At 39.4% G+C, this 25,447-nt stretch overlaps 2 protein-coding genes across 2 annotated transcripts; one reads left to right on the top strand and one right to left on the bottom strand.

Annotated features, from left to right (window-relative positions):
• Window positions 1–575: 575 nt before the first annotated feature.
• On the top strand, window positions 576–4,054 carry LOC132993381 (peptidase M20 domain-containing protein 2-like). Its single transcript, XM_061063197.1, has 7 exons — window positions 576–986; window positions 1,474–1,622; window positions 1,710–1,852; window positions 2,656–2,810; window positions 3,166–3,292; window positions 3,468–3,575; window positions 3,761–4,054. The coding sequence occupies exons 1-7, from the start codon at window positions 585–587 to the stop codon at window positions 3,898–3,900; spliced, it is 1,224 nt and encodes a 407-aa protein (XP_060919180.1). The 5' UTR covers window positions 576–584; the 3' UTR covers window positions 3,901–4,054.
• An 874-nt stretch (window positions 4,055–4,928) lies between these two features.
• On the bottom strand, window positions 4,929–24,418 carry LOC132993315 (gamma-aminobutyric acid receptor subunit rho-1-like). The gene is made up of 10 exons (XM_061063105.1): window positions 23,777–24,418; window positions 16,005–16,055; window positions 15,808–15,914; window positions 14,815–14,882; window positions 11,209–11,432; window positions 10,930–11,012; window positions 10,238–10,378; window positions 9,609–9,761; window positions 8,000–8,196; window positions 4,929–6,729 (listed from the first exon to the last, which is right to left on the bottom strand). The coding sequence occupies exons 1-10, from the start codon at window positions 23,881–23,883 to the stop codon at window positions 6,424–6,426; spliced, it is 1,437 nt and encodes a 478-aa protein (XP_060919088.1). The 5' UTR covers window positions 23,884–24,418; the 3' UTR covers window positions 4,929–6,423.
• Between the last annotated feature and the right edge of the window lie 1,029 nt (window positions 24,419–25,447).

Genomic DNA, 25,447 nt, shown 5'->3' with positions numbered 1-25,447 from the left:
CAACACGAAAGTTATTATTTAAGTTTCTGAGGTCTGGCTGTCTTTCCATTCAGTTACGTGATGACGATAAAAACGTCACAGCACGTTCGAGTGGTCACCCTGATTTGACATGTTTCTCGGTTGCTCGGATGGCAGTGTGTTCACGATCTTTAATTGTAATTAAGATGGGGGAAAACGAGACTATAAACGCATTGATGAGAAATAAACAAGTTATTTCACACGTAGAGCAATTTACCGTCATAGCTCATTCCCTTTAAGCAAAGACAAATCCAAAAGAATAGTTTACACTAGTCCTACTTGAATTTACGATTTAAAAGAACTTTCGACCATTAAGTCAACCTCTACTTTTGTCTCTCATTTCTGCGTGTTATGACGTCCATTCTGTTTTTGGGTTTTTTTAACTTTCCGAGTTGTTTTTTCCGACTTGCAAGAACCTTCAGGAGGATTTTTCAAGTTGGAAACTGATCTGTCCGATTATTCTGAGGTCACGTGACTGCAGGGTGTCCCATAGAGACCGTAAACAGGTTACTCCATGCAGGGCGTTCACGTCTTAAGTCATACTGAAAAGAAAGAAGTGTGAGCAAATGGATAAACTACAGCAGATGAAAGACACCCTCCAGCTTAGTATTGAAAGACATAAAGACGACCTGTACAGTTTAAGTCGGGACATTTGGAGCCGACCAGAACTGGCTGGAGAAGAGACGCATGCGCACGACAGGCTGGTCAGCTTCTTCTCTCAGGACGAAGCATGGACGGTAGAAAGTCACTTCAAAATGCATACCGCTTTTCGTGCCAGCTGGGGCCCGGTGGGCGGCAGGGAGGGTGAGTCGGTGCTGAACGTGGGGTTCCTGTGCGAGTACGACGCACTGCCGGGTATCGGGCACGCATGCGGGCACAACCTGATAGCAGAGGTGGGAGCTGCCGCCGCCTTGGGGCTGAAAGCTGCCCTATCAGAAAACCACACTGAACTCCCTGCCCCGGTGAAGGTATGAGAAGTGCAGTTTTACTTTAAAAACAGCCTGAATCATGTATTTAAAAAAATAAAAAATAATAAACCCTTTAATACCCCTGGTGACTCTCACTCAACAACAAAAATGTTACTCAGTTTCTTAAGCGTTCAAAGACAAAGCTGTGTTTGAAATGAATTCATATTAGAGTCAATAATGAAAACTATGTTACAAAACAAAAGCTGAATTTGTTCCTTTTTATGAATCCATTAATTTTTATTTTGTATCATGATTTGATAGTAACACAGTTTGTATGCCCCATAGCTTCAACAATATGAAGAGACAGTTTTAGTTCCTTAATGAGACACCTATAAGCCATGTTAGTCCACAAACAGTCATTACATGCATGTCCTGTAATTATTAATAAAAAGATAACCAATTTGTGATGATATAAGCTATGAGTAAATATCACACTGAGCTGACGATTATGTCAATTAATTGAAACAAACCATTTTTATAATACCAGATAACTGTTATTGGAACTCCTGCAGAGGAGGATATAGGAGGAAAGATTCTCCTACAGAAGGCAGGGGCCTTCTCTGACCTCCACCTCATCTTCATGGCTCATCCAGCTCAGCAAGACACTTCTTTCCAGCCCTGCGTAGCACTAGATGAGTAAGTGACTGTTTACCTCACAGTATATATGGATTTTCTCCTACTTATTGCCGATAACCTTTAACCTGCTGTGTTTATGTTTCACAGGGTGTCAGTAAAGTACCATGGGAAGGCGTCACATGCTGCTGCGTACCCTTGGGAGGGAGTGAACGCGCTGGATGCTGCTGTGCTGGCCTACAGCAACCTCTCTGCTCTGAGACAGCAGCTCAAACCAGAATGGAGGCTCCACGGTGAGTATCAGGTCGAGTCTGTGATAGCTGAGCTTTGAAATTATTTAAAACCACCAACAATAGATGTCAATGTACCTTTAGCGGACATGAATGTCCTTGATGTACATGAGGTAGTAAATATGTCAAACACATAGGCTACATTTCCATCTGCTTAAGAAGAGCAACAATCAGTCAATTAACAGATCAATGGATCAAAAGAACTCTTTCTGTAATATTTTAATAATGATGTCATTTAAGGATAAGGGTCTCTGCAGACACAGTCACCACCACACATGTATGGATGCCCATGAGTGACAATTCAGTGGCATTACTTTTGTCTAAGTCTATATTTTGTTCACAAAATTTAAGGCTGAAGACCCTCTGTTAGTGTAATAGTATTTGTATTTTTCAAGAGATGGAAGGTGTTTTTTTATACTTGGTATTTATGGTGATATATTAGTTATATGACCCACTGTATAAATGGAATGTGTATTGAAAAATGAAAGCCACATTACTTCAATGTTACCATGGAAACCAAAGTAGTGAAAGGTTTGGTGAGAGGAGCGTCAAGAGAAAGTTATGCAACACATGTTCATATAGATTTTTAAAAGTCAAAGCGGTCCTGTTCCACTTTGTGATGTCTTTTTTTTATTTTCCTCATACTCATCACCTAACAAGGATAACAACCAGATCAAAGTCGGGCAACACATTCTCATCCGCTCTTCACAGGTGGATGTTTAATCTCTCTTGTGGAAATCACAATAACACAACAATTTGGCCTCCTAACCCTTTTATGTGCATTGTGATACTTTCCTCCACAACAGGCATCATTAAACATGGCGGGGTGAAGCCCAACATCATCCCTGACTTCACTGAGTTACAGTTTTATCTGCGCACCCCGTTGGCAAAGGATCTTTGTGTCCTGAAGGGAAAGGCTGAGGCTTGCTTCAGGGCGGCCGCAGTCGCCACAGGCTGCAAAGTAAGTCAACATAAAAATATTGTCTTAGCATTTGCTTCCCTGTTTACTGGACACACAGTATATCCCTGCTAAGTAGATTCATACTCCAGTATGGATGTAGGAACAGATCTCGTATGCTGTTGAGATGGGTGGCTGTTATATAACATTGCCCTTTTAACATTCGCCTCTAAATATGCTCTTGAGTGTTGATGTTACATAATTCACAGTTCTCTTCAGGCTACTTTTCTCCTACATCTGCACTTGCTTCAGGCAGCTTTAGCTCACGTGACAGGACATGCATGGAGCTTCAACAGGCTTTAAATACTGTGTAGGGATCTCTCCCTGCGTCATGGTCTAACATTTTTGTACCCTTTAGGTGGAGATAACGTACCCGAGTCTCGAATACCATAACATTCTGCCTAATGCCACACTTGCAAACCTGTATGAAAATAATGGAAAAGCTTTGGGGATTCAGTTTCCAGAGCAGCCAGACAACTTTTCTGGTAGGAAATGATTTAATAAAAACAAGTATTAATATTAATTTAAGTCTCTTCCTGGATTGTGTCAGGGAACTTAGAAGAGCAACACTAGAACTTTGATTTATAGTCTTTTTTTTTTAGTTATTCACTGAATCATCAAAGACTTTTTAATCACAGTGATTTCATAATTATCTGGCAGGTTCAACTGACTTTGGCAACATTTCATTCATTGTTCCTGGAATCCATCCTTTCTTCTACATCTGCACTGATGCGTTTAATCACACGGAGGAATACACAGAAGCAGCAGGTATCACAGCATGTTTCTGTTTGGAAGAAAGTAACCTGAACTACACTCAGACATTACCAGCTGTCTGGTCTTTCTAGGTCACTTGGTTTTCCTGTTCAGTTTCTATATACCCGATTTATATACTTTATTTCCTTCTCTCCTCTCCCCCCCCCCCCCCCCCCCCCCCCCCCCACCTTCTGTGTCAGGAGCTGAGAAGGCCCAGTTGTTCACCCTGAGGACAGCCAAAGCTCTGGCTATGACAGCTGTGGATGTAGTTTGCTGTCCTGATCTGCTGAGCCAAGTGAGAGAGGACTTCAGGCTGGCCAAGCTGCAACAGGAGAGATGACAAGAAGTCAGCAAAACAGCTTCGACAGTTCCAAAAATACAATGAATAAATTGTCTTACTCTGCAGATAACACTGGCATGTTGACAGTTATGATGATCAATGTGCTCTTTTCATAAAAAAAAGAAATACATTTAAATAAATGTTTTATAGCTGACTACTTAGTAATTGATAATGTGATTTTACTTACAACAACGGAGCCTTTGTGCTTCTACTGATGTCAATATGGGGACCTGTATTTTTAGGTTTTTTGGTACCAGAAAAGGTGGTTTACATCAAAACCTCAATCCATTTTCTTCGGCTTATCTGAGGTCGAGTCCCATTTGCAACAAGTAAAGTAAGTCAACCCAGACTTCCCTCTCCCTAGCCATGTTATCCAGCTCCTCCTGGGGGATTCCAAGTCGTTCCCAGGCCAGATGGGATATACAATCCCTCCAGCGTGTTCTTGGTCTACCCCGGGGTCTCCTCCCAGATGCCCAGAAAACCTCCAAAGGGAGGCGGCCAGGAGGCATCCTAATCAGATGCCCGAACTCAACTTAACTGGCTTCTTGAGAAGGAGTAGCGGCTCTACTCCGAGCTACCGCAGAATGTCTGAGCTCCTCACCCTATGGCTGAGTCCAGCCACCTTCTGGAGGAAACTCATTTCAGCCGCTGGTATCTTTGATCTTTTTCTTTCATAGCGAGACCTCGTGATAATTCTATTACTGGTAAAAAAAAAAACAACAACATGCAAACTATAAGGAATCATACAGACATAGATCAAATTTTGAACCTGCCATGCTTTAGTTCCCGCATTGAAAAAAGACCTATGCCAGCGATACAAGAGAGACCATGCTGGTAGCACTCCAACGTCTAATAAGTGTGAAAGCTGCCCTCCAGCACTGGTTAAATATATATATATATTATAATATACTGTATCAGAGCCGGGAAACAGGATCATAAGAAGGGACCAAGACTGTCAAGGATTTATCATAGAAATTCTGCCAGATGCCTCAATTGACATAAAGTATATATTATTTTGGAGTTTTCTATTGATTGTAAACAACGTGTTATTTCATTATTTCCATTTTTTCAAGCAAGATTTATTACATTAAGAAGACTTCAGATGAACAGTAATGTGAATGTGTTGCTCAGCACCTCAGCTCAGTTACAATAACTTTCATATTTGCAGAAAACAAAAACTTTTATTCCACATTTTCAAGAGTTTCATTCCATATCGCTCTGTTTGTTCATTAAATTGTCAAAAACCAACAAGATGTATTTTCAACATATCTTTAGCCCATAAAAGTATAAAATAGTCTGAAGCTGAAAAAGATGATAAAACTAGCAACTAACAGCTCACAGTGAACCTCAAAGCATCGAAACACCAAACAGTGGAGATGAGCTTCAGCTGCATTACAAAAAAAGAAAGAAAGGACATTAAGAAAAAGCAATACCATCATCAGTGTTTGGGACTCATCAAGCATGTTTTTTTTTTCATTTTGTGTGATTTTAATTGACTGCATTTTTTTTTTTTAGCTTTATAACAAATTAAACTTGCAATAAAGGAAGTAGTTTGACAGCACAATCATTTCATTGTTACAAAGATCACAATACAATGAAACATATATTGAATCATAGTTTAACGTGCTGCAAAAACAAAATAATCATTCAAGAAGACAAATAATCTGACTATTGAGTTGTTAAGGGAAAAAAGTTCCACATTTTTTTTTAAATCACTTTTGGATTTCTTATCGTGTGTGAGATGTGAAGATTAAAACACTTTTTGAAGTGTAGAAGGCTAAATATGAAGCCAGAGCTACTGGGCTAACAGCCTAGTTTAGCACCATGACGGTAAACAGGAGGAAAGAACTGAAAGGCTCGTGTCTGAAGAAAGGTTTTTTGAAAGTTTTGTTGGTGAGCCAGGCTAACTGTTTCCCCCACTTACAGTGTTGTGCTAAGCTAGGCTAGCTTTGCTTTTGCCTTTGAATACATCAGACAAATATGACAATTATACCAATCATCTCCTCAAAAATTCCACCAGTAAACAAATAGCCTGAGCTACTAAATACTTTTTAAGTTGGCTTCTGATTGTCAAAGAGGGACTTGAAGTGTCAGAAATCTATTTTCATACATTTATCAGTTCTCAAAACGTGGTCAGTAGGAGTAGAACTGAAATGTTGCCAAACCTGCACAAATACAAAGGGCCGTGTAAAAGCATCTGTCTGTGCAGTTGTCCTCAGTCGACAACATCCAAACGTCTTTCCAGCAACAGCCAGTAGTTACAGTATGACGCCACACAGACCAGAGAGTGACAAAATGAGCCAAGATGTCCGTCCTGTACATGGCTCATTTTTCAACTCTTCAGTTTTAAATGGCTGGGTCAAAAAGAAGGCAATGGTCACCAATCTGTTAATGGTCCCCTTGCATCTTATGAGCAGTCACTGTATGAAAAGCATCAAATGCAATGTTTGTTTGTTTTCTGCTCTAACGCAGGATCTTTGAGTCACATCATGGACGGCTCTCACCGAGGTACTGCATCCTGCGTTAAAGGTAGATGGACCAATAGATGATGTTAAAGAGGATGTACGCTCCAGGAAACATCCACCTTGAGTACTTGTCTATGGCATGGGTGTCTATCCAAATGTTCACGTAGCCTCTGGATGGCTTCACCTGACCGGTGATCTGCGGGTCGTTAAGTGCCACTTGGGCCAACATTCTTGGCTCCTGGCGCCCGCCGTTCTCGGGCATCCCATAATTCCCTGTTGTGTTCATATCCATTGTCCCGTAACCAGTGATCTGGGGGTCGATCATCATGTCATCTGGGTTGCCAATGCCACAAGTGCATGGCAGCTAACGAAAAGGAACACAAAGTCATTTTAACACTTTGAAAATCTGCTTATTGTAAACAAACTAAAATGCAAAGACAGAATAAATTTGTTTCTCAAGTGTTAAGCGTATTTTCTGCAAACTCAGTGCTTGTTAATAACTTTGGCAAGAAACATTTATAGGAAGATGTTTGTGCTGGAAATGCTCCTCAGGGTACGTGGGCAATTTGGCTCCATATGCTGCAGCATTTGGCAGATGAAGAATAGCAGTATAGTACATGAGCTGTAGTCCCAGAAATAATTTGCCATAGCCCCGAGAGCTTAAACGGAGCCAGTTTTGAGAATATTCATCTGCTTATTGGGAAGGAGCATGAATAATTAATCTATGTCTCCATGGGGTTTGAGATATTCTGATGTGTAAAATATCTTAATACAAAATCAGGTCAGCCATGTCCTGTTGTGGCTTAAAGAAGAGTAATCATGTGGCTTTTTGGCTTTTAATTAAAAAGTTTTTCTTCTTTGCAGTGATTACAAAATGTAGTTTTTTTTTAATTATCAACAGCAGTGGGCCATTTAACAGTTCAAAAAATAAAAAATAAAGGGACATTTAATTCAGCCCATAGGGAGATTGAGATCGAATTAAAATGTTAGATATGCATGAAAAAAATCACCGAGAATTAAATCGATTTAAATGATCATTTTTAATAACTTTGAGGAAAATCTGCCCAGACGGCTGAATGTGACGACCATCAGCAGTTTTCTGCTTGCAAGTTCCCCCTGTTAGAAAACTAATCAAGGACAATGGCCTGCAGAATAACTGTAAAGGATATGATGTCCTACGTGTAGCTCCACATGTATTGTGCACACAATTTGAAAGAAAAACTACATCAAACAGAACTATGAAGTTTTTTTGCATAGTGAACCTGTTGTAAATTAATCTTTTATGTAAAAAAGTAGAGTCACATTTGCATTTCTTAATTGTAACACGGAAAAAGAAACGGAAACAAACAATTATTTTTAAGAATGTAAACATGATGGAAGAAAGAAAAGGGCTTTTACCAAAAATTCTAAAATCTGAATGATGTACAAAGTTGCATTTTTACACTTTTTTGCTCAAATTATGCTCAGAACTACTGCACTTGCTTACACTAATGTTGAAGGCTAAGATAATTACACTGGTTTGGTAAAGATAAAACTGATAAACTTAAATCATCACCATGTCACAGAGTAACTTTGTTTTTAACTGTCGTGATCAATAACCACAAGAGGAATAAAAATCATGAAATGACACTCACTCTCTCCCTTAGCTTCCTTTCCTTCCTCTCCTGCACCGTGGAGAGGTAGTTGACTGCCGCGTACTCTATCACCGACAGAAAGACAAATACAAAACTGACCCAGAGGTAAATGTCTACTGCCTTGATGTAGGAGACTCGTGGCATGGAGGCGTTGACTCCGGTGATGATGGTGGACATGGTCAGCACTGTGGTGATGCCTGGAGAAAAACCAACAAACAAGACTGGTCATACAGCAATTCTATTTTCTCGACTGGAAATGGGTAAACAGCTCGCTGGCTCTGTCAGAGCGTAGCAACATCAGTGTACCTGCATCCTGTTCTTTTACACTTTAAATACTGTTTGTATAATCCAAGCAGAGCATGAAATGCAAAATGTGCTGTTTTATGGGAGGATATGTCCTGGATGGATCATTTGTGAGGTAACAAGCAGAGAATTTTTTACGACAATATTGAGTCGCTTATCATTATGAAGGGAAGAAAACAGCTAGCCTTGTAACAAAAGCAGACTAGCAACTCTTATACTGACTTATTAATAAAGTGTTGAAATGACATTGGTGGGTTCTGAAGGTTATTTTCTAGATTTTTTTGGTACCTCCAGAGACATGCTAGATATTTTCTACTTCTACTCTTTCTACTTCCTCTCTTTATGCCAAGCAAACTAACCAGCCTGTGGAAAATCCCGCTTTCCAGCACCTATACATGTTCATTGTAATGTCATATCATTATAGTACAAACAACTATTAGCATTGTAACAGTCCAGTGTGAGACAATTATTTTTGTCCAGCACCAGTAACATCTGGAATCTCAGCTGAATACTTGCAACAACACAAGACAACAACACGTTAATAAGCTTTTCTTTGATGATCTTGATGGGCTTTTTTGTGGGTTTTGATGTAGCCGAGCTATTTATCTCCCTGTTATCTTATAGTGCTAGGCTAAGCTTAACGGCTGTTATTCATAGTTTTATAAATATCTCCCTTATATGAGAGTGGCATAATCCTCTCATCTTACTTGAAGGAAATCAAATGAAATTTCTCAAATTACAGGTCACTATGACAAAATCTGTCTGGCCACACCAGTGATACATCCAAAACAATTATGGGCTATTTGCCTAGTCAAAGGAAGAACTTGTGTTAAAATGAACTACTTGGACTGTATTGAAGGCTACTTGTAGGTATATTTTTGCATCTATCACATCACGATCACGATCTTTTGGAACCCTTAAAGAAATTACCAGTAAGCTAAAAAAGATTGACATGTTACCACTCTGTTGTGTTACTTGTTAAAGTAAAAATATATACATATATATATATATATATATACAGGAATAAAACATATTTTAGATACTTCAATGTTGTAGTAAAAGTGGATATGATTAGTGGAGATAGAAAGGGTAATGAAATTATAGTCATTCCTGTCTGTGTACATGTACACACATACTTTATTTAAGCCTTGAATGAGGTATAGCCCCAGTTTGGCTGCCCATGTCAGATTTTTTTTTAGCTCTGCCCCTGCTTAGTCTCTCCCTTTTTCTAAGGTATTACAGCATAATGTATTTCCCATTATTCTTAAAATCATCTCACTGTTTTTTTTTTTTTTTTTGGTCCTACCTAGTGGCACCCTGGCAGGGACGGCCCTGCGGTCGATCCAGAAGGACACCCAGGACAGCATGACCATCAGAGTCGCAGGAAAGTAGGTCTGCAGCAGGAAGAAGAAAATGTGGCGCCGCAGGGTGAAGTGGATGTACAAACGATTGTACCAGCCTGGAAGGTAGAAATGTGAGTGTTACACATACATGTTAGTTGCAGATAAAACATACAAACATTGCCTAGGCAAAGGTTGCCTGCTATTGTGACGGGGAGGGATACCAAACAAAATCCCTATTCTGCTTCAGGTGGCACTTCTGAGCTAGAAGTGACTTGCAGTCATAAGAAGGCTGTAGGGATTTCATGGAGGCTTTTCAGCTGCATGCAAGTGGTTGGAAGTAGTTTGACTCCTTTCGTCTCACAGTTAGGATTAAATATGTGTACCTTCTTCTTGGTGTCACTTTCAAATGATATCATTTAAGAGGACGTCATACTTTAGTAGGAAAAGGCTTAAAAAGTTAAATGAGATGCATTGAAGTTTGATTCAATTGTGATCTAGTTATTACATGCATGATGCACCAGTTGGGTCAATTTGCATAATCACTTCAGTTTGCTGCTTATATTAAAAGTGCTTGTGTTGTGGATTACTGTACCTGTGCTGCTGTAGAACGCCAGCTTGGTGGTGGTGTGAAATTTCTGGATGAGAAACTGGGACAGCGATATTCTGTCATCGGTGTTGAGGGATTCGTTGCCTTTCTTCCAGTACAACATCAGGTCGTCATCTGTGTATGCATCTGCAGGGAAAAGAAGTAGAAAGAAGTACACCTGTGAGAAGCCAAATCAGGACAAGATGAAGTTTGAACAATGCAGCATGTTACTGTGAACTAAAATTCTGACAAAGAAGATGTACTGAGACAAGACTACAACTCTAAAGCAGTAGCCAGTAGCAGCCCCTTGATTCTTCAGTGACCAATAAACCATCTGACGTTTGTCCTTTGGCCTCGCTGTAAGGGGGCTGAATGGACGAGGAGGTCTTTCATTTAAAATGTTATCTTTGTAGCATAGATGCTCAAAAAATTTAATGGCACGATATATATTAAATTTCCACTGAGCAAACTTGACATTTTGGCCTGAGGAGGGCAAAAGAGAACAGAGCGTGTGGGTAAAAATTGTTGTAAAGTAGACTACTTTATCTTGATCGTGGTGTTGTAGATACTCAACATATCTCCTGGCTATCAAGTCATTTAATTTGGATCAAATATTGGGGGGATGATTTAGCACATTAGCATTGAAAGAAGCTTTGTTATGGCCAGCTGTTGGTCATAGATGTGATAAATCCACTCACAGCTCTCAATCTCCAGGGAGCAGGTTTGGGTGTCCAGAGGGAAGCGACTAAGGTCCATGTTGCACATGGCGGTGACGGTCACTCTGCACAGGGAAAACAGCAAAACATGAAAAACATGAAAAACATGAAAACTACAGGGAGATAACTTATCCTTTAAGTGCTGTATTCTTTTCTTAGGGATTAATGACTATAACAGCTGCTTGCAAATGCGTCTCATTGTGTCAATTTTTGTTTTTGGCTCAAAGTTGAGACCAATCAGTCCTCTGCCGACATGTTTACCGGAGACTATAGAGCACGTTTCCGTCAGGGTAAACCCTCAGCATGACATTATCAGTTGTGGTGTCGTGGATAAAAGAGCGCTTGGAGTGGACGAAGAACATGTCAGGAACCCAAATCTTCTTCACCAGGCGACTATCAAAGGTCATGCTCTGGTTGTTGGTGCTCGGGAACGACAGCCGCTCGTCCTTCCAGTAGTGACGCAGGTATAGTGTCATGGTAAAGTCCTATTGGAGGAAAAGAGGGGGGTTAATTACTTGTGGGGCAGGTACAGATTAAGTACCGATAAAACACGAGTACCGCCCTCTTTAAGGACAACAGCCTCTGTACATGGGGCGGGCAAACTAACTGCTAGGCCAAGCGGTGCCCGAGTGACTGATCTATTTTAACATAGGTTATATTATTTTATGATTTATAAAAGTAATGCAACAATGTGTGAGTAGCATGTTTCAACTGTGGCTGGTTAAAATGGAACAACTTTATGTACGTTGTAGAAAACGTGGTAGTTTCTAAACCAAGGGTTCAGGCCCTCCAAATGTCCACAGGATGAATGTTATGGGCCATGAGATCATCTTTATTCAGACTTTTCTTATTTCTATCTCCATGCTAAAATATTCAATCATTTCCATATTCTGAGAAGCTTTGAAAGGTCTCTTCCGTGAGGTAACTTAAGACTTCTAAAAGGTGACAATAGGCTCCAACCAGACGAGTGTTTTTCACGCGCTAAAAAGGACATAGGAACTGTTGGTTCAACCTTTAACAGTACATGTGTTTTCTCATGAGCATAAGTGATACACAAGAGATGACTATTTCTTTACTGATGATAAAAACCACTTCTGATATAATTTCTACCAAATAGTATTTTACTTTCCAATCACATCTGCATTCAACTGACAGCTTCAACCACTTTTACTTAATGACGCACAATTCCATCAACAATTAGCTTATTTAATAACGCATAATTTATCTCCCAATGACACTCCTGACATCACTGACTCAACTCTTTGGAAAGCTGAATGGTATAATGAAACTGAAATTCAAATACATTTCTGTTCTCTCCAACCGAGTGAGTGGAATGTTTTTAAAACCATAACATTTGGAATTTGCAGAAGAAAGATAAATGACTTGCACGCCAGAAGCATACAAGCTAACAGAACACTCATAAATCAGAACTAGTACAGGGACGATTTCCACAGAGCCGAAAGAAATGTATCAATGTTTACAGAAGTGTTTACAGAGGACATTTACCCCAAAGACGTAACTTAAGAAGACATTACAAAGGCAATACACATCTCCCCTAACTAGAAAGCCACAGGCCTGATGGTTTCTGTATAGTTTTAATTAACAAAAATGATAATACAGGAGCAGGAGCATAAAAACTATTATTTAAGAGCAGACAAATAAGAGCAGGCAGAGTTAAAACCGCGAGCACAAGAGTACTCAGATAAGGTACCTCCTATCATATTAGAAATATTTAAGCACTCTATTACAAACTGTCAACTCCCTGAATCCCTATAATGTGCTGACATCCCCTTGATACTGAAAGAAAGATAAGGATCAGACCAGCCCAACATCATATCCTATGGCTCTCCTCGGCTGTGATCTCAAGGTGTTTATTTTAATCCTGGCCAACAGACTCAATAAGTGTGTTGCAAGCACATCATGATTAAACCGGATTTATTCCAGGAAGAATTTCCTTTTTTAATGTAAGGCGCCTGATGAACATAATGTACTTGAGTCATAACAAAGACTCTAAAATACCTATACGAGCTCTTGATGCTGAAAAGACTTCAATCAGGCCGAGTGGAAATACATTATAACAGTCACAAGGAGTTTAACCTGGGCGAAAACTTTGGTCTAAATACTTCCCCGACAGCCTCTGTGATTGAAAATCACTATCTTTCTCCTCACAACATTCTTTTTCTGACAGGGCTGTCCTCTGAGCCTGTTATTATTTGTGTTCGCCATCAAACCCATGGCTATTAGCATGAGAAGCCACCCTTCCATTGCTCAATTAATCCAAAGTGGATAATCTTATCTCCCTCTACGCAGATGATTTAATTTTGTTACTCTCCTGCCCTGAAGAGTCCCTGCCTCCTCTTCTGGAATTCTTTAAAACTTTTGGTACATGCTTTGGTACACTTTAAACTGGGATAAGAATGTATTTATGCCTCTTACAGGAGACTTGAACACAAATCCTCCTAAAAACCTGTCCTTTCACATTACCACAGACAAATCAAGTTCCTAGGAATAGATATCTCCAAAGACCCTAAATTAATGTACAAACTCAATCATTTGAATATGATATAAACACTCAAATCCACCATTGAAATCTGGAGACTGCTACCACTGTCTATGGTCTTTCGAGTTAATGCAACCAAAATGACACTCCCTGTCATTTTGACTTAGCTGAGTCCCTGAGTTTCTTTACCACTTCCAATATTTACCTATATTCTTGCCAAAAGCCTTTGTTATTCAATTCAATGGGGATTCAAGGGACATGGCATCGCTAAAACTCATATAACTAAGCCAAAACCCGCCTGTGGCCTTGGTCTCCCTGACTTGGAGTACAATTTCTTGGCTGCAAACTCGAGAGCACTGATGTACTGGCAGGATGTTTATCCCGGTAAAGTCACCTATACAGTACCACATCTTCATGGCTTGCAATTGAACAGGACCTTTGCAAAAACCTGCATCCCCTCTCTTCTCTTTTCACAAACCAAATACCCAGACTCTGTTACAGGTCATGGTTGAAATATCTTTAAGAATTTGGTATCTGAAAATAAAATCGTTTAATCTACCTGAAACTTCTGCTTTTACTCCTTTTTTCCCTCTCTTATTGATTATATTTACTCCAGGCTCTGGAAAAATAAAGGCATCATCCATATAGCAGACTGTATATATACTACTATATAATATAATACTTTCGCCACCTTTGTTCAGTTGAAGGGAAATTACTCAATTCCAGACGCACATTGGGGCAGATTGAATACTACATCAGCGCTAACATATCAAGCTTCCAGTCAATCCCAACACACATGGAACTCTCCACTCATCTGAACCAGAGCCCTGATTCAAAGCTATTAGTCTCCAGTTACCCGGTTTCCCAACAGAATCTAAAGGAAGCCTGGAAAAAAGACTTGGCATTTCAGATGGTAATGAAACCTGGGAAATATACCTTAGATACATTTACAGCTTTCCATATACTCCAGACACCAACTAACTACATTTAAAGTACTTCATAGGCTTTACTATTCCTTCACTAAAATGTAAGAGTGCATTTTGAGCCACTTATTTTGGTCTTGCCCCAAACTATGTTCTGGTCTGGTTATTTTCAATGCTTTTTTGAAGTATACAATTCCGGCATCACACCAGATCCATGCACATCCATTTTGGGCAGAACGCAACATCTCGAAATCTGTCACACTTATAACAAAAGGCAAGACAACATGGCATGGCTGTTGCACAGAGAAACATTTTTGCACTCTGGAAAAATGAAGATGTACCTTTTTTGTCTTTTAATCCTGGCAGAAAAGACCAATCTCTTTCACACGGAGAGGGTTCAACCTAGTGTCTCTCTCGGTTGGAGACCTGACTCATTATACTCACCATATCCACCTCAGAGATGGTGTCCAGACTTTCAACCTGAACATCGACACCAACAGGAATTGGAGGACCTGAAAGAAAATCAGAAGCAATAGAAATGCATGACCAATAAAGAAGTGTTGTTTTTCATCATAAATGCTTGATAAGCCTGCTGCTTGTGTGGCTGTGACAGTCAACATGACCTTTACAGGGATTTTTGGAACTTGTTTTTGTATGTGCTTCCAAAAAGAACCACAAATCACACGAATAAAGCTCAAATGTTTGTGCCACGACTTTTTGTCGGTCTGGCTGGGATCCTACTTCTGACCTATTTCTGCCTTTTTACTCATCATCATCATCCTCCAGTAGTACACCAACGCAATAGTGTCACAATAATAGATCAAAGGTGATGCAGCATTGGATGAAATCCATCTCTCTTCCAGCTGAGAAGCTCTTGATGGTGGAAATCAGAGAGGATGCTGCAAGGGTCACTTGGTTTATTTTCAGCAGCAGATTGTCGTGTGATTACAAGCACTCGAGTTGTAATAAAGCAGCATGTAGTTCTCTGAAACAATAATTCCCTTATGGCTGATTCATTTTTTTGTCGTCATGTTTGTGGCTGTTTGTCATAAAAGACAAAAAGATTAAGAATATATATTTCATTACTATCTTGTAAAAACAAATGCCTGTTTGACTTTATCCCTGCATAATCCTACAGCCCAAACAGCCAACATGAAATCCCTGTAATATACACTGATCCAAAGACATGTATTAACACTCTCGTGATGTAAAGAACTGAGCTGCATTTGGTGACTCAAGCACAGCTTGCATGGATGGGGTCATTAAAATCTCCAAGAGCTTAATGCATACAGGCCCGGAGCAATGTCCCCTGCACGAATCTTATCCAGCTGCACTCGATGACTGAGCATGCAGCCTGAGCATCCTGGCTGAGTGGAAATCATGTGCAGAGGAAATGTAAATGAAGAACTCTAATAAAAGAAAAAAAATAGTACCGACCTCCAAATGCTGGCCTCATGGTAAAATCATGGTCGTCTATTCTCAGGAGTTGCTCAGACTTTGTCATTGGAGATTTTGTCATGTCTGGACTACGTTTGTAAATTGGACTGTAAGAGAAAAGAAAAGCCTGTGATGTTCTTGATTTTTAAATTCATTAGCAAAATAATGATAACTAACCAAAGATGAATACAACTTACCCTCCAGGTTTCTGACCTCCACCTCCATCCATGTTGGTTTCTCTTCGCAACCTGTAAACAAGTATGATAAATCAATAAACCAAAGAGAGCATCCGTTACATAAGGAAAACGACTTTGCACCTATTATTGAGATGGAGGCAATCAGATTGTTGTGTACTGTTTTACCTTAAACTGTGGTCCTTTTTAATACAAGTTATTTTATTTTCATCTGCAGAGCTGCAACAAGTAGGACTTAGCTTCATTAGTGGATCCAAAGAAAACTATTCTGCAATCACTTTGATTATCCAATCATCTTTTTACAAGAATAAAAAGCAAAACATTTGCTGGTTTCAGCTCCTCAGAGGAGAGGATTTTATTCTACTCTTTGTCGTGTGTGACTCAAAACTGAATTTCTTTTTGGTAATGCGGGTGTTCATCTGACAGAACAGGACATTTGAAGATGTCAGTTTGACTGATACAAAAAATTAAACGTGTATTTTTTCTAATTTGGACATTTTATTAGGGAATTAATGCTCAACAAGTCAAGAATTAAACTGCTGAAGAGATTCATTTTGCATGAGAATAATTGTTAGTCGCAGCCCAAAATGTTTGATATGATCTATTCTGTTTAGAGTTCAAACAATAATTAAAGTCATGATTTAAGCAACAACAGAAAATTACCCAGCAATTACACTGATAATCAAGATTTTAAGTTATTTTATCAAGAAACAATCCAAATCACTGGCTGGTTACAGCTTCTCCTAAGAGCAGACTTGATGCCTTTCTTGTCACAGATTCATGCTATCAGCATTCTTCACTCTTTTCACATTTGTTTCTGTTTTTGGGATATTTAATAGAATAAAAGATGAATTGAGTGACAATCTGCAGATTATTGAATTACAAAAGGAATCTTTTGCTCACCTTTTGTCTTTGACAGAATGATGACGTCACGTTTAAGCTTAATTTATTGTACGTGTTAAGAGTAGGAACAATAATTTGTGTTTTGTTTTGCTCACTTTCTTAGATGTAGCACATCCTGTTACATCACACACATTTGATCTTCAAATAACACAAAGGGTAAAAGAGCCTTTCCTCATCACAGCCTCTTAAGACAAAGCCAGCTCTACATTTTACTCACATTTCATGAGGGCTGTACTATAATAAGGCTGAATTTTCAGGCCAAAGCACAGAGTGTCGGAGAGAGAGAAAAAAAAGAATTCCAATAGCCCTAAAATGGATTATTAGAGTAGAGCATGCTGTGACACACAGGGCCAAATCCCTGTGACAACCACAGACATGCATTAAGAAAACACCACAGAAGAAGAGCAAGTGGGAGGGGAGAGGTGAAGGGACAACAACAAAAAAAGATAAAAAACATGACAATAGCAAAATGAAACAGTCGGTGATGGGTCTTGATGCTCGCTGCAGTGTTCTGCAGGGTTCAATGTGTGCTACTCGTCTGCACCCATCCAGCAGCTGGTTCCTAATCCTCTTGGCAGAAAGGCCTTTCCAATCCCCTTCTATGACTGCCTACAGCACACAGAAGACTGACGACTGATCTGTAAGGCCGGATGCCGCCTCTGCTCTGCAGCCATGGACCTGCATGCATGCAGTTCTGCAGAGGTTGGGGTCAGGGGTTAAGGCACATATTCCTACACACTAAGACCATTCTGTACACATTATGCTTGCAAAGGCGAAGAGCAATGACTATAGTAAAATGGTTTAAAGTTCACAGGCTGTATTATAAAACAGATCAACAGGATGCAAGTCTTTTCATGAATTTATGGACTTATCTTGAAACTTAAAACACTGATGTATAGACCTTTGGAAATCATCAGGAACTTGGCTTCAACTCAATAGCAACAAAAAGAGGAATGTATACACCACCCTTTTCAATCACCATACATATGTAGTATTTTAAGACTCTAGAAAAAATACCATTTAATAAGTCATATAAATATCACTTGCACTCCAAACTTTGAATTCAGTATTTGCCAAAGTTGACTTTGAAGCCTTCTGGAGTGAAATTAGTTAATAGAGCGGTTTTCCCATATGCACTGCTGAAATGATCTAGACAGTCTATGCACCGTGCAGCAGTAACAGTATAGAAACGTCACATTCCCCCCTCCTATTGGCTCGAGGTGAATTCTCCGGAGAATATCCTGTGGTGCTCTCACATCAGCCCACTCGGACTTGCTGTGGAAAAAATACTATGGGTCTGGTCGGAGACACTCTGGGTGAAGTCCGAGTTAAAAGTTTGGGTTCACATATACAGCTCCTCTTGGAAATAATCTGAGTTTTTCAGAAGATTTCTGCAAGTGTGAGAGCCTTATAAATGAATCATCTGAACAGAACACAAGGAGGGGTTTAAAGTAAGTACCTTTAACTTCACTGTGCTGTGACTATCTTACCAGCTAGCTTGATTTGGTTCTGTCTCTTTGGATTTTTATTCACAGTTCCCTTCATGTTTAAATGACGTTTTGGTTCCATGCTCTGGTTTAACATCAGTATCGGCCTGTTGATAGACATCGGCCCATCAGCATATAGTGCGACATACACAAATGTCAGAAGCCGATATTATGTTGCATCAATTTAACTGACTGCTGATTCAGAGAAGAGGTTTTATAACTGGGGAGGAGAAGTCACCTGTTGTGCAAACTCTGAATTGTTTTCAAGGTCGAACATGAAAGAAAATGTTGTGTTGTGTGGGAGTCGTATTGTCTCTGGGAAAGATCAGCAACACACAGTGTTTATAAGACATGTTCCAGTTACATCTCAAGAGGGGACTCTACCAACAACAATTTCAATACAACACATCTCATAGCTCATTTGAAAAACAGACACAAATAATTATAGTATTAAGAAAAACATTAGTGTAGCTTCTTTTATATATTTTTAGAAAAAGCCCCAAACAGAACAACATGTCACGATACTAACAAGACAGAATACGTTGATTGTCAGTTACTAACCAACTGTGTAAAAACATTATCCTTATTTATAATTCAATAAAATAAGGGAAATAGCAGGTTAGGTCCAGGCACCTAGTATTTGGAGTAAAGAGGGTGCGTGTGACAGAGATAGTCTTACGTTGTGAGACATGGGTGGAATTTTATTCTGAATAATGTCAGGACCTAAATATCCGGACTTAGCCACAGGATACTAGGAATACATGTGAGGCAGGGGCTTTAGTTACATCACTTTAGTAACACTATCTATGTGACTTAATGGATGTATGAACCATAAGTTAGTGTTGGTATCCTCGGTAAAAGTATTGTGTGTGTTTGACCTCCTCCCTATTCAGCAGACTTCTTTTGTTCTTGTACTGTCACATGACCTCCTCCCTTGCTTCCATCACAATTACTAAAGCTGCTAAAAGGGGCTGAAAAACGATGGCGCGAATGTGCTATGGTAAATATGTCAGGACGTGGCAGAATTTTTGAATGATTGGCTGAGAAACACAATGGTAAAACTTACAGGACAGATTCTAGTTTACTGACTTAAAATGTTGCTTGCCAACTGGCTAATGCGATTTGACTTTGAGCAGCAGAATGTACCAGTGATGAATATATGGGCTTAATCTTAGATGAGTATCACTCATACAGTATGAGTCTGAAGGCTGAAAAAAAACCTTGGAACCTCGGAAAAACAAGCAAGTTTATTCTTTTTATATAATTTAAGTGTTGTTTTTCTAACCCAAAAATCATCAAGCGAGAACAGAAAAACGATCCCTCGAACCACAAAACATCTGAGGATTTTCCCCTCAGATGTGTTTTTGTGTGGGACTGTGCTGTCCTACACAAATCCCCCTTTTCCCGCTCATCCTCCTCAAGGCTGCGAGTGGTAGAAAAAATTGGAGTAATGTAGGCTGGTGAAAAAAACTCCCACAACCCACACCAGCAGCCTCCAGACGCTTTTGCAATTTCACACTCAAGAGAGGAGGAGCGGAGTGATGAGAACCAGGGAGAAGAGGAGTTTGACTCCTGCAGAAGTATACTGAGAACCCCCCCCCCCCTTTCACCCCCTTAAAAAAGAGGAATGAGAGATTTACACTTGATTTGTATTCTTAGGCTGTGTGTGTCAGCAGAGAGAGGAATGTGTGAGCTGACTTTTAACTAGTTAGGGTAAAAGAACAGTGAAGCTCACATTTGATAACAAGGGGATGCTGGTGTTGAGAGATTACAGAGCAGCTGTGAGCCACTAGTGCGCTCTTTCTTTTGAAGATTTTCCACAGATGATTATGGTTGTGCTCCTCTTACACATAATGATCATCTTAATGACCTTAGGGCTGAAAAGGATCAGTTTAAATGAGCGCAATTTCACAGAGGATTGTTTAGATTGAGCACAAATGCTCCATCAATAAGATCGCTGCAGTCTGATGATTCGGTATATATGATAACAATCCGTAATGTAATGTCGAACACATTTATTTCACTAAGATGGATCAGAATTTTAAGAGTGACCAGATTGCTGTTTGACGTCCGATCTATAAAAAAACAACAGTTATTACATGGATGGTGATAGTGTGTCTAAAGGCAGAGGGATTATGATTTGACAAGGTTTGTTGAATATATTAAGTGGATGCAAATCATTCAGCACTGACAGCATTGCGTGGAAAACATATTCTATACTTTGCCTGCTTGGAAAAGTCTTATCGTCTTCACCAGTGATGAATGCAAAGACAGTTTGAGACTTGAGTGCCTCGGGGTGTATTTGTACTCACAGCGGATATTTTCACAAAAGAGTCTGCTGACACAAAAAGACTGAAAAAGAGTCCACTCCTCACTTGTTATTTACAGGACTCTTTTAGAAAGATTGTCTAATGTGTTGCGAGTCGCCTCAAGGTGTTGACTTAGTACAAAAATGCTGAAAAGATATTTCAATTAATCAAGGGGAAACCTCCAGTGTTGAAAAATGGAGCTGATGTGGATGTGCAAAATCCTGCAGTTCGTCAAGTGTCCACTTGAGGGTTGCTTCAGAAGCACCTGATGTCACATACACACCCATTCAAAACAGCCTACTTATTACAGCAGCAACCAACACGCTTACAGCCTGTTTTTAAAAAACCCAATAAGTCTGATTCGCTCATGTTTCCATCGGCACACACTGTACGAGGGGAATCATTTTCAGCTGCTCTGATGGACAGGTGGGTGCAGTGTAATGGTTTTTGTAAAGAGGCTTAAAAGCCGCCTCAGCTCCAGATCTTTGCCTTAAGTTCGGTTAACTGAAAGTTAGTTTGAGACAGTAGGGATGGTTAAAAATATCAATTCATCAATGCATTGCAATTTTTATTTTCCCAATTCAATATCAATTCAGGGAAATCCTGAGATCGATTTTTTCCGTTGTAATTACACCCTACACTGGAGGCACTGTGGGTGCTGTGAACTCAGGTCAGGCACTTTAGATCATACTGTACATTAATGTTTTATTATTTGTTGATCAAATAATAATCCAATGATAAAATACATTTTTGAGTCAGTTTGTTCAAAACCAATACAAACAATGCACACATAATTATTTAACAAATATCAGAAGGTAATGAGTTATCTGGGTATTCATCTTTATGTATTATTAAATCGATATTGATCAATATCGAATCGATATCAAATCGTGACCCAAAGAATTGAAATCGAATTGAATTGTGAGGTTGTGGACAATAACCAGCTCTATGGGACAGCATTTCCAGCATGACGACTGCCATGAATGGGGACTCCAAAGCCCCCTGCAGGACCAGTTGGGTGACGTCACTCAGGCATCGTCTGTTAATATTCACAGTCTATACAATTAATCAAAAAGTCGAGCCAAAGAAAAAAATGTTTAGAAAAATCATGAATTCTTCAAGCTAAAAAGTTGATAAATAACGTCTGCTACTTTTCTTTCTTTTTGTTAAGATCAGTTAAATTTATTTGGCTTTTTGTAAAAAATGTCATGTCAAATCATATCACGATTCAAGTCATGTAACGGGCATGTATCAGGCAAACAATAAGGAGAATAAGTAAGAAAATAATCCTCACATTGATCAATAATGAAAGTTAAAATGATTTTCAGCCTCAGTGTGTGTTCTCTTCTCACTGATCTCCATTTGATTCTCAACAGGTTTCAAAAGCCTTTCAGAGTTGTTTATGATTATTTTCCAGAGCTCAAACATTCATCTTTTTAAATATCATGAAGTGTTGCTTTAAAATATGCCCTGGCTGTATCACATGTGCATTTCTAATGTAAAAATAACTATTCTTCCTCTACAAGTAGAGCCTGACCGAGTAACCTGCCAGCTGATAATATCGACCGATACAAGCATATTTAGTGACCATTGGTGTCGGTTATTTTGTTGCAGATTTGGGCCGATATTACGTGAATTATTCACCAGTCAAATAGCATTTATTTTGAGTTTCATTGTATTACACTAGCAGTTCTCTTTGTACCAGCACATTACAACAAGCATCACCTTTTAGTTGAGTTACTATCTTTGATTCATTAAATATCTTTTCCACAAGTGTTTGATGCATTGGCGGGATCAACACATAAAATTGTAAATCTATATTTCTCTATCTCTACAAATCGAAGATTGATTTTAGAGAGATATCGGCCGATATATATCTGATTATATGTCTGAATTTTTTTCCTCCCTGATATAAAAATCAGTTCCAGACCCAAAACTCCCGTATCAGTCGGGCACTTACTTCATATGATACGCAAAATAACAGTTTGTATAAACGACTGGTATTCTTGTGAGAGCTGGAACAATTATTACATTAAGAAAAAAAAAATCTACAACTTTATTGATTATCACAATCACATTTTTAGCTAATATAGCAGAAATAACTGGGCGTGCCTCTTCAAAGAGAATACTTTTTAGTTTTCTTGCTCTTGGGATGGAAAATTCTTTGAGTTTCAAACTAAACTGTACGTTTTAAGCTAAATATATTGGCACAGATTCTATAAACTGACAGAATAATCAGCAGCTAAGTTTTATTTTAAAAAGGTCTTTGACATTTATTCCTGAACTGTGCAGTTTGGTAAAAAAGGCCCCTGAGATATTATTATATAGATATTAACATATTTCTGCTTCTCAAATGCCTGACTGCATTTTAAAAGATTTTTCTTCTTCAAGTGTTGCTTTACGCTTCATTTTGTTCCACTATCATTTAAGTAATTATAAACAATCAGTTACAAAATACTGATGCTAAGTTATTTATTTATCTTAAAGTTGTGTCATATGAATGTATACACATGTATACAACTAGACCAGCAAATACGCTCTTTTCTATTCAATCAATATCTATAGTCACGGTCAGTTCAGTCAATATTTCGGATAGTTACAGATGCTGTATGAATCTAGTTCAGTCCTCCCCAAAACATATAATCCAGTGGACACATTGACGAGGCAGCAATTAGCCTAAATAATCACCTGAAAATGACATTGACTACAACTGCTGGCGGTGGGTCATTAACTTGCCTGAAGCAGTTGTGGGGCAAGAGAACACAGCTTTCACTAGTAGTACATAAATAGATGTGAGGATTTAGTGCTCCCTCTCTCTCTCTCCAATCTGGCATCTGAAAAAGTCTTTTTTTTCGCGGGCGGGGGTGGGGGGGGGGGGGGGGTGAGCAGGAAAGTGACTCAGGAAACACTGGACAACACCATGTAAACATAAAAAAAAACATGTCTAAAAAGATAATAAAGAGAAATGAGATTCAAAGAAAAAGGAGGCTTTAAAAGCTCAATACACCTTGTATAAAAATAAAAGCATGCATTCCAGTGTTTGTCTTTGCTACATTCATGACTCTTTTGGCATTACCTGCTCTGTTTGTAGGTCTCCAGCTTGTGACCCCTCTGCTGGACCTTCTTCCCTGCTGCACCAACGAGCCAAACGCAGAAAAGCACAAGTACTGTATCCACCTGCATGGTTCACATTCCCCAGAGGACGGACCTCTCCTGTCAGTCAGAATCGTCTCCCCTCAAGGGTTTGGAGCACTCTGCCGTCCTGAGACATTCCCCTCCGCAGCTCTGGAGCCGGTAAGAGAGAAGAAAAACAGCAACAGCAACAGCAGCAGCAGCAGCTACACTATTCTACGGCCTGGGTGGAAAACATCCTACGGTGCTTAATCTCCACAGTGGGAAAAGCAATTTTGACTAAACCCATAAATCCTTGAGCGTCAGATGGTACAGATTTGATCCCTGCAGCGGCGGATGTGCCTGCCTCTCTTTGCTCTGCTCTGCTCTGATATCCTGCACTCTGATGTGCTCTACTCCACTTTGCACCGCCCAGAAACACCAATTCGCACAATGATGCAGTGTGCCTCATTTGTAAGGTCAACGGTTTAGAGAGACAGACTCGCAGAGGATCCGGGGGAAGCTCTGTGCCTGTCTGATGTGAAATGAAGCTCCTCCTGATGCTTCAGGCTCACATCAGGCATGTCAGCAATGGTTTCATGCTGCACAAAAATGACAGACCTGCGTTGTCTCTTCCTTGTGTATGCAGGATTTCACTCTGGCTTACTGTAAACCCATTTTCTCATTGTCTGCTGATTTTTTTTTTTTTTTTTTTCGCTGTTAAAGGACTAGGATTTATTTTTGTATGCACTATAAAAATTATTTCACAAGTTGAAATTTCTGCAAATCTAGAGGGAATTAAATAAGAAGAAATTTGAGACAAATACCTCTAAATCAATATCATTGAACTTGTATATTAAGCGCATAGAGACATTTTGTTAAAATTACATTTTTGTAGCTATGCACTGGGTCCTCTTTTTTTGTCATATTAAAGCTAAAAATACGTCCATTCATTTTGTCCAAACAGACAGCAGACAACAATAGTCTAGTCATCACACTTGTATCCTAACACTCGGGGGTAATGATGTCAGTAATGTTTATTTCATATGTGTCTGTATTTAGCAACGCACCAGAGGCTAAACCATAATTTCTCTGTAAAGGCGTGATGTCCATCAGAACAAGCCAATCAGAAAGCTTGCCTGCACTGCTGACGTCATCAGCATCCATGCCCATGTGTCACCCTTTCCTTTTTTTTTTTTAGCAGACTGAACAGTTGGATTATAAGATCACAAATTTGGGTTAGCTCCATGAATGTCAATCTGAAAATGGGTGTGAGTAATGTGAGGCCTCATTTGGGGTTCAGACTTGTGGATCCTGATATAAGGTAGTCTTGATGAACGATGACATCTACACCACCTAACAAAGACAAAGAAACTATCACACTAAATGGATGATACATTTAACTTATAGTTAGTCTTTCAAAATAAAAGAATCCACATTAGAGTTTAGTAAAAGATTATGAAAGCACAATTTCAGAATATGTCCTCCTGCACGCCTAATTGTAGTTTTGGGGGTCTTTAGATGAAATCATCTTTGACATGGTCTGATCCTGGATTTTACAGGGCAACTGCACCAGGGCTGCAGTCAAGTGGCTGTTTTTTTGTTAATGGAGTCTAGCTGAGTGAAATGACCCAGA

Source organism: Labrus mixtus, chromosome 18, assembly GCF_963584025.1.
Source record: "Labrus mixtus chromosome 18, fLabMix1.1, whole genome shotgun sequence".
Classification (NCBI taxonomy): Eukaryota; Metazoa; Chordata; class Actinopteri; order Labriformes; family Labridae; genus Labrus; species Labrus mixtus.
Note: the sequence above shows the minus strand (reverse complement) of the source record. Positions and strands in the feature narration are given on the sequence as shown.

Coding starts and splice junctions, on each gene's coding strand:
- LOC132993381 (XM_061063197.1), top strand. CDS start 585: ATGGATAAACTACAGCAGATGAAAGACACCCTCCAGCTTAGTATTGAA. Junction 987..1,473: donor AACTCCCTGCCCCGGTGAAG/GTATGAGAAGTG, acceptor TTATAATACCAG/ATAACTGTTATTGGAACTCC. Junction 3,293..3,467: donor GCAGCCAGACAACTTTTCTG/GTAGGAAATGAT, acceptor ATTATCTGGCAG/GTTCAACTGACTTTGGCAAC.
- LOC132993315 (XM_061063105.1), bottom strand. CDS start 23,883: ATGCAGGTGGATACAGTACTTGTGCTTTTCTGCGTTTGGCTCGTTGGT. Junction 10,379..10,929: donor CTCCCTGGAGATTGAGAGCT/GTGAGTGGATTT, acceptor TTTTCCCTGCAG/ATGCATACACAGATGACGAC. Junction 6,730..7,999: donor AAAGGAAGCTAAGGGAGAGA/GTGAGTGTCATT, acceptor CCTTTTCGTTAG/CTGCCATGCACTTGTGGCAT.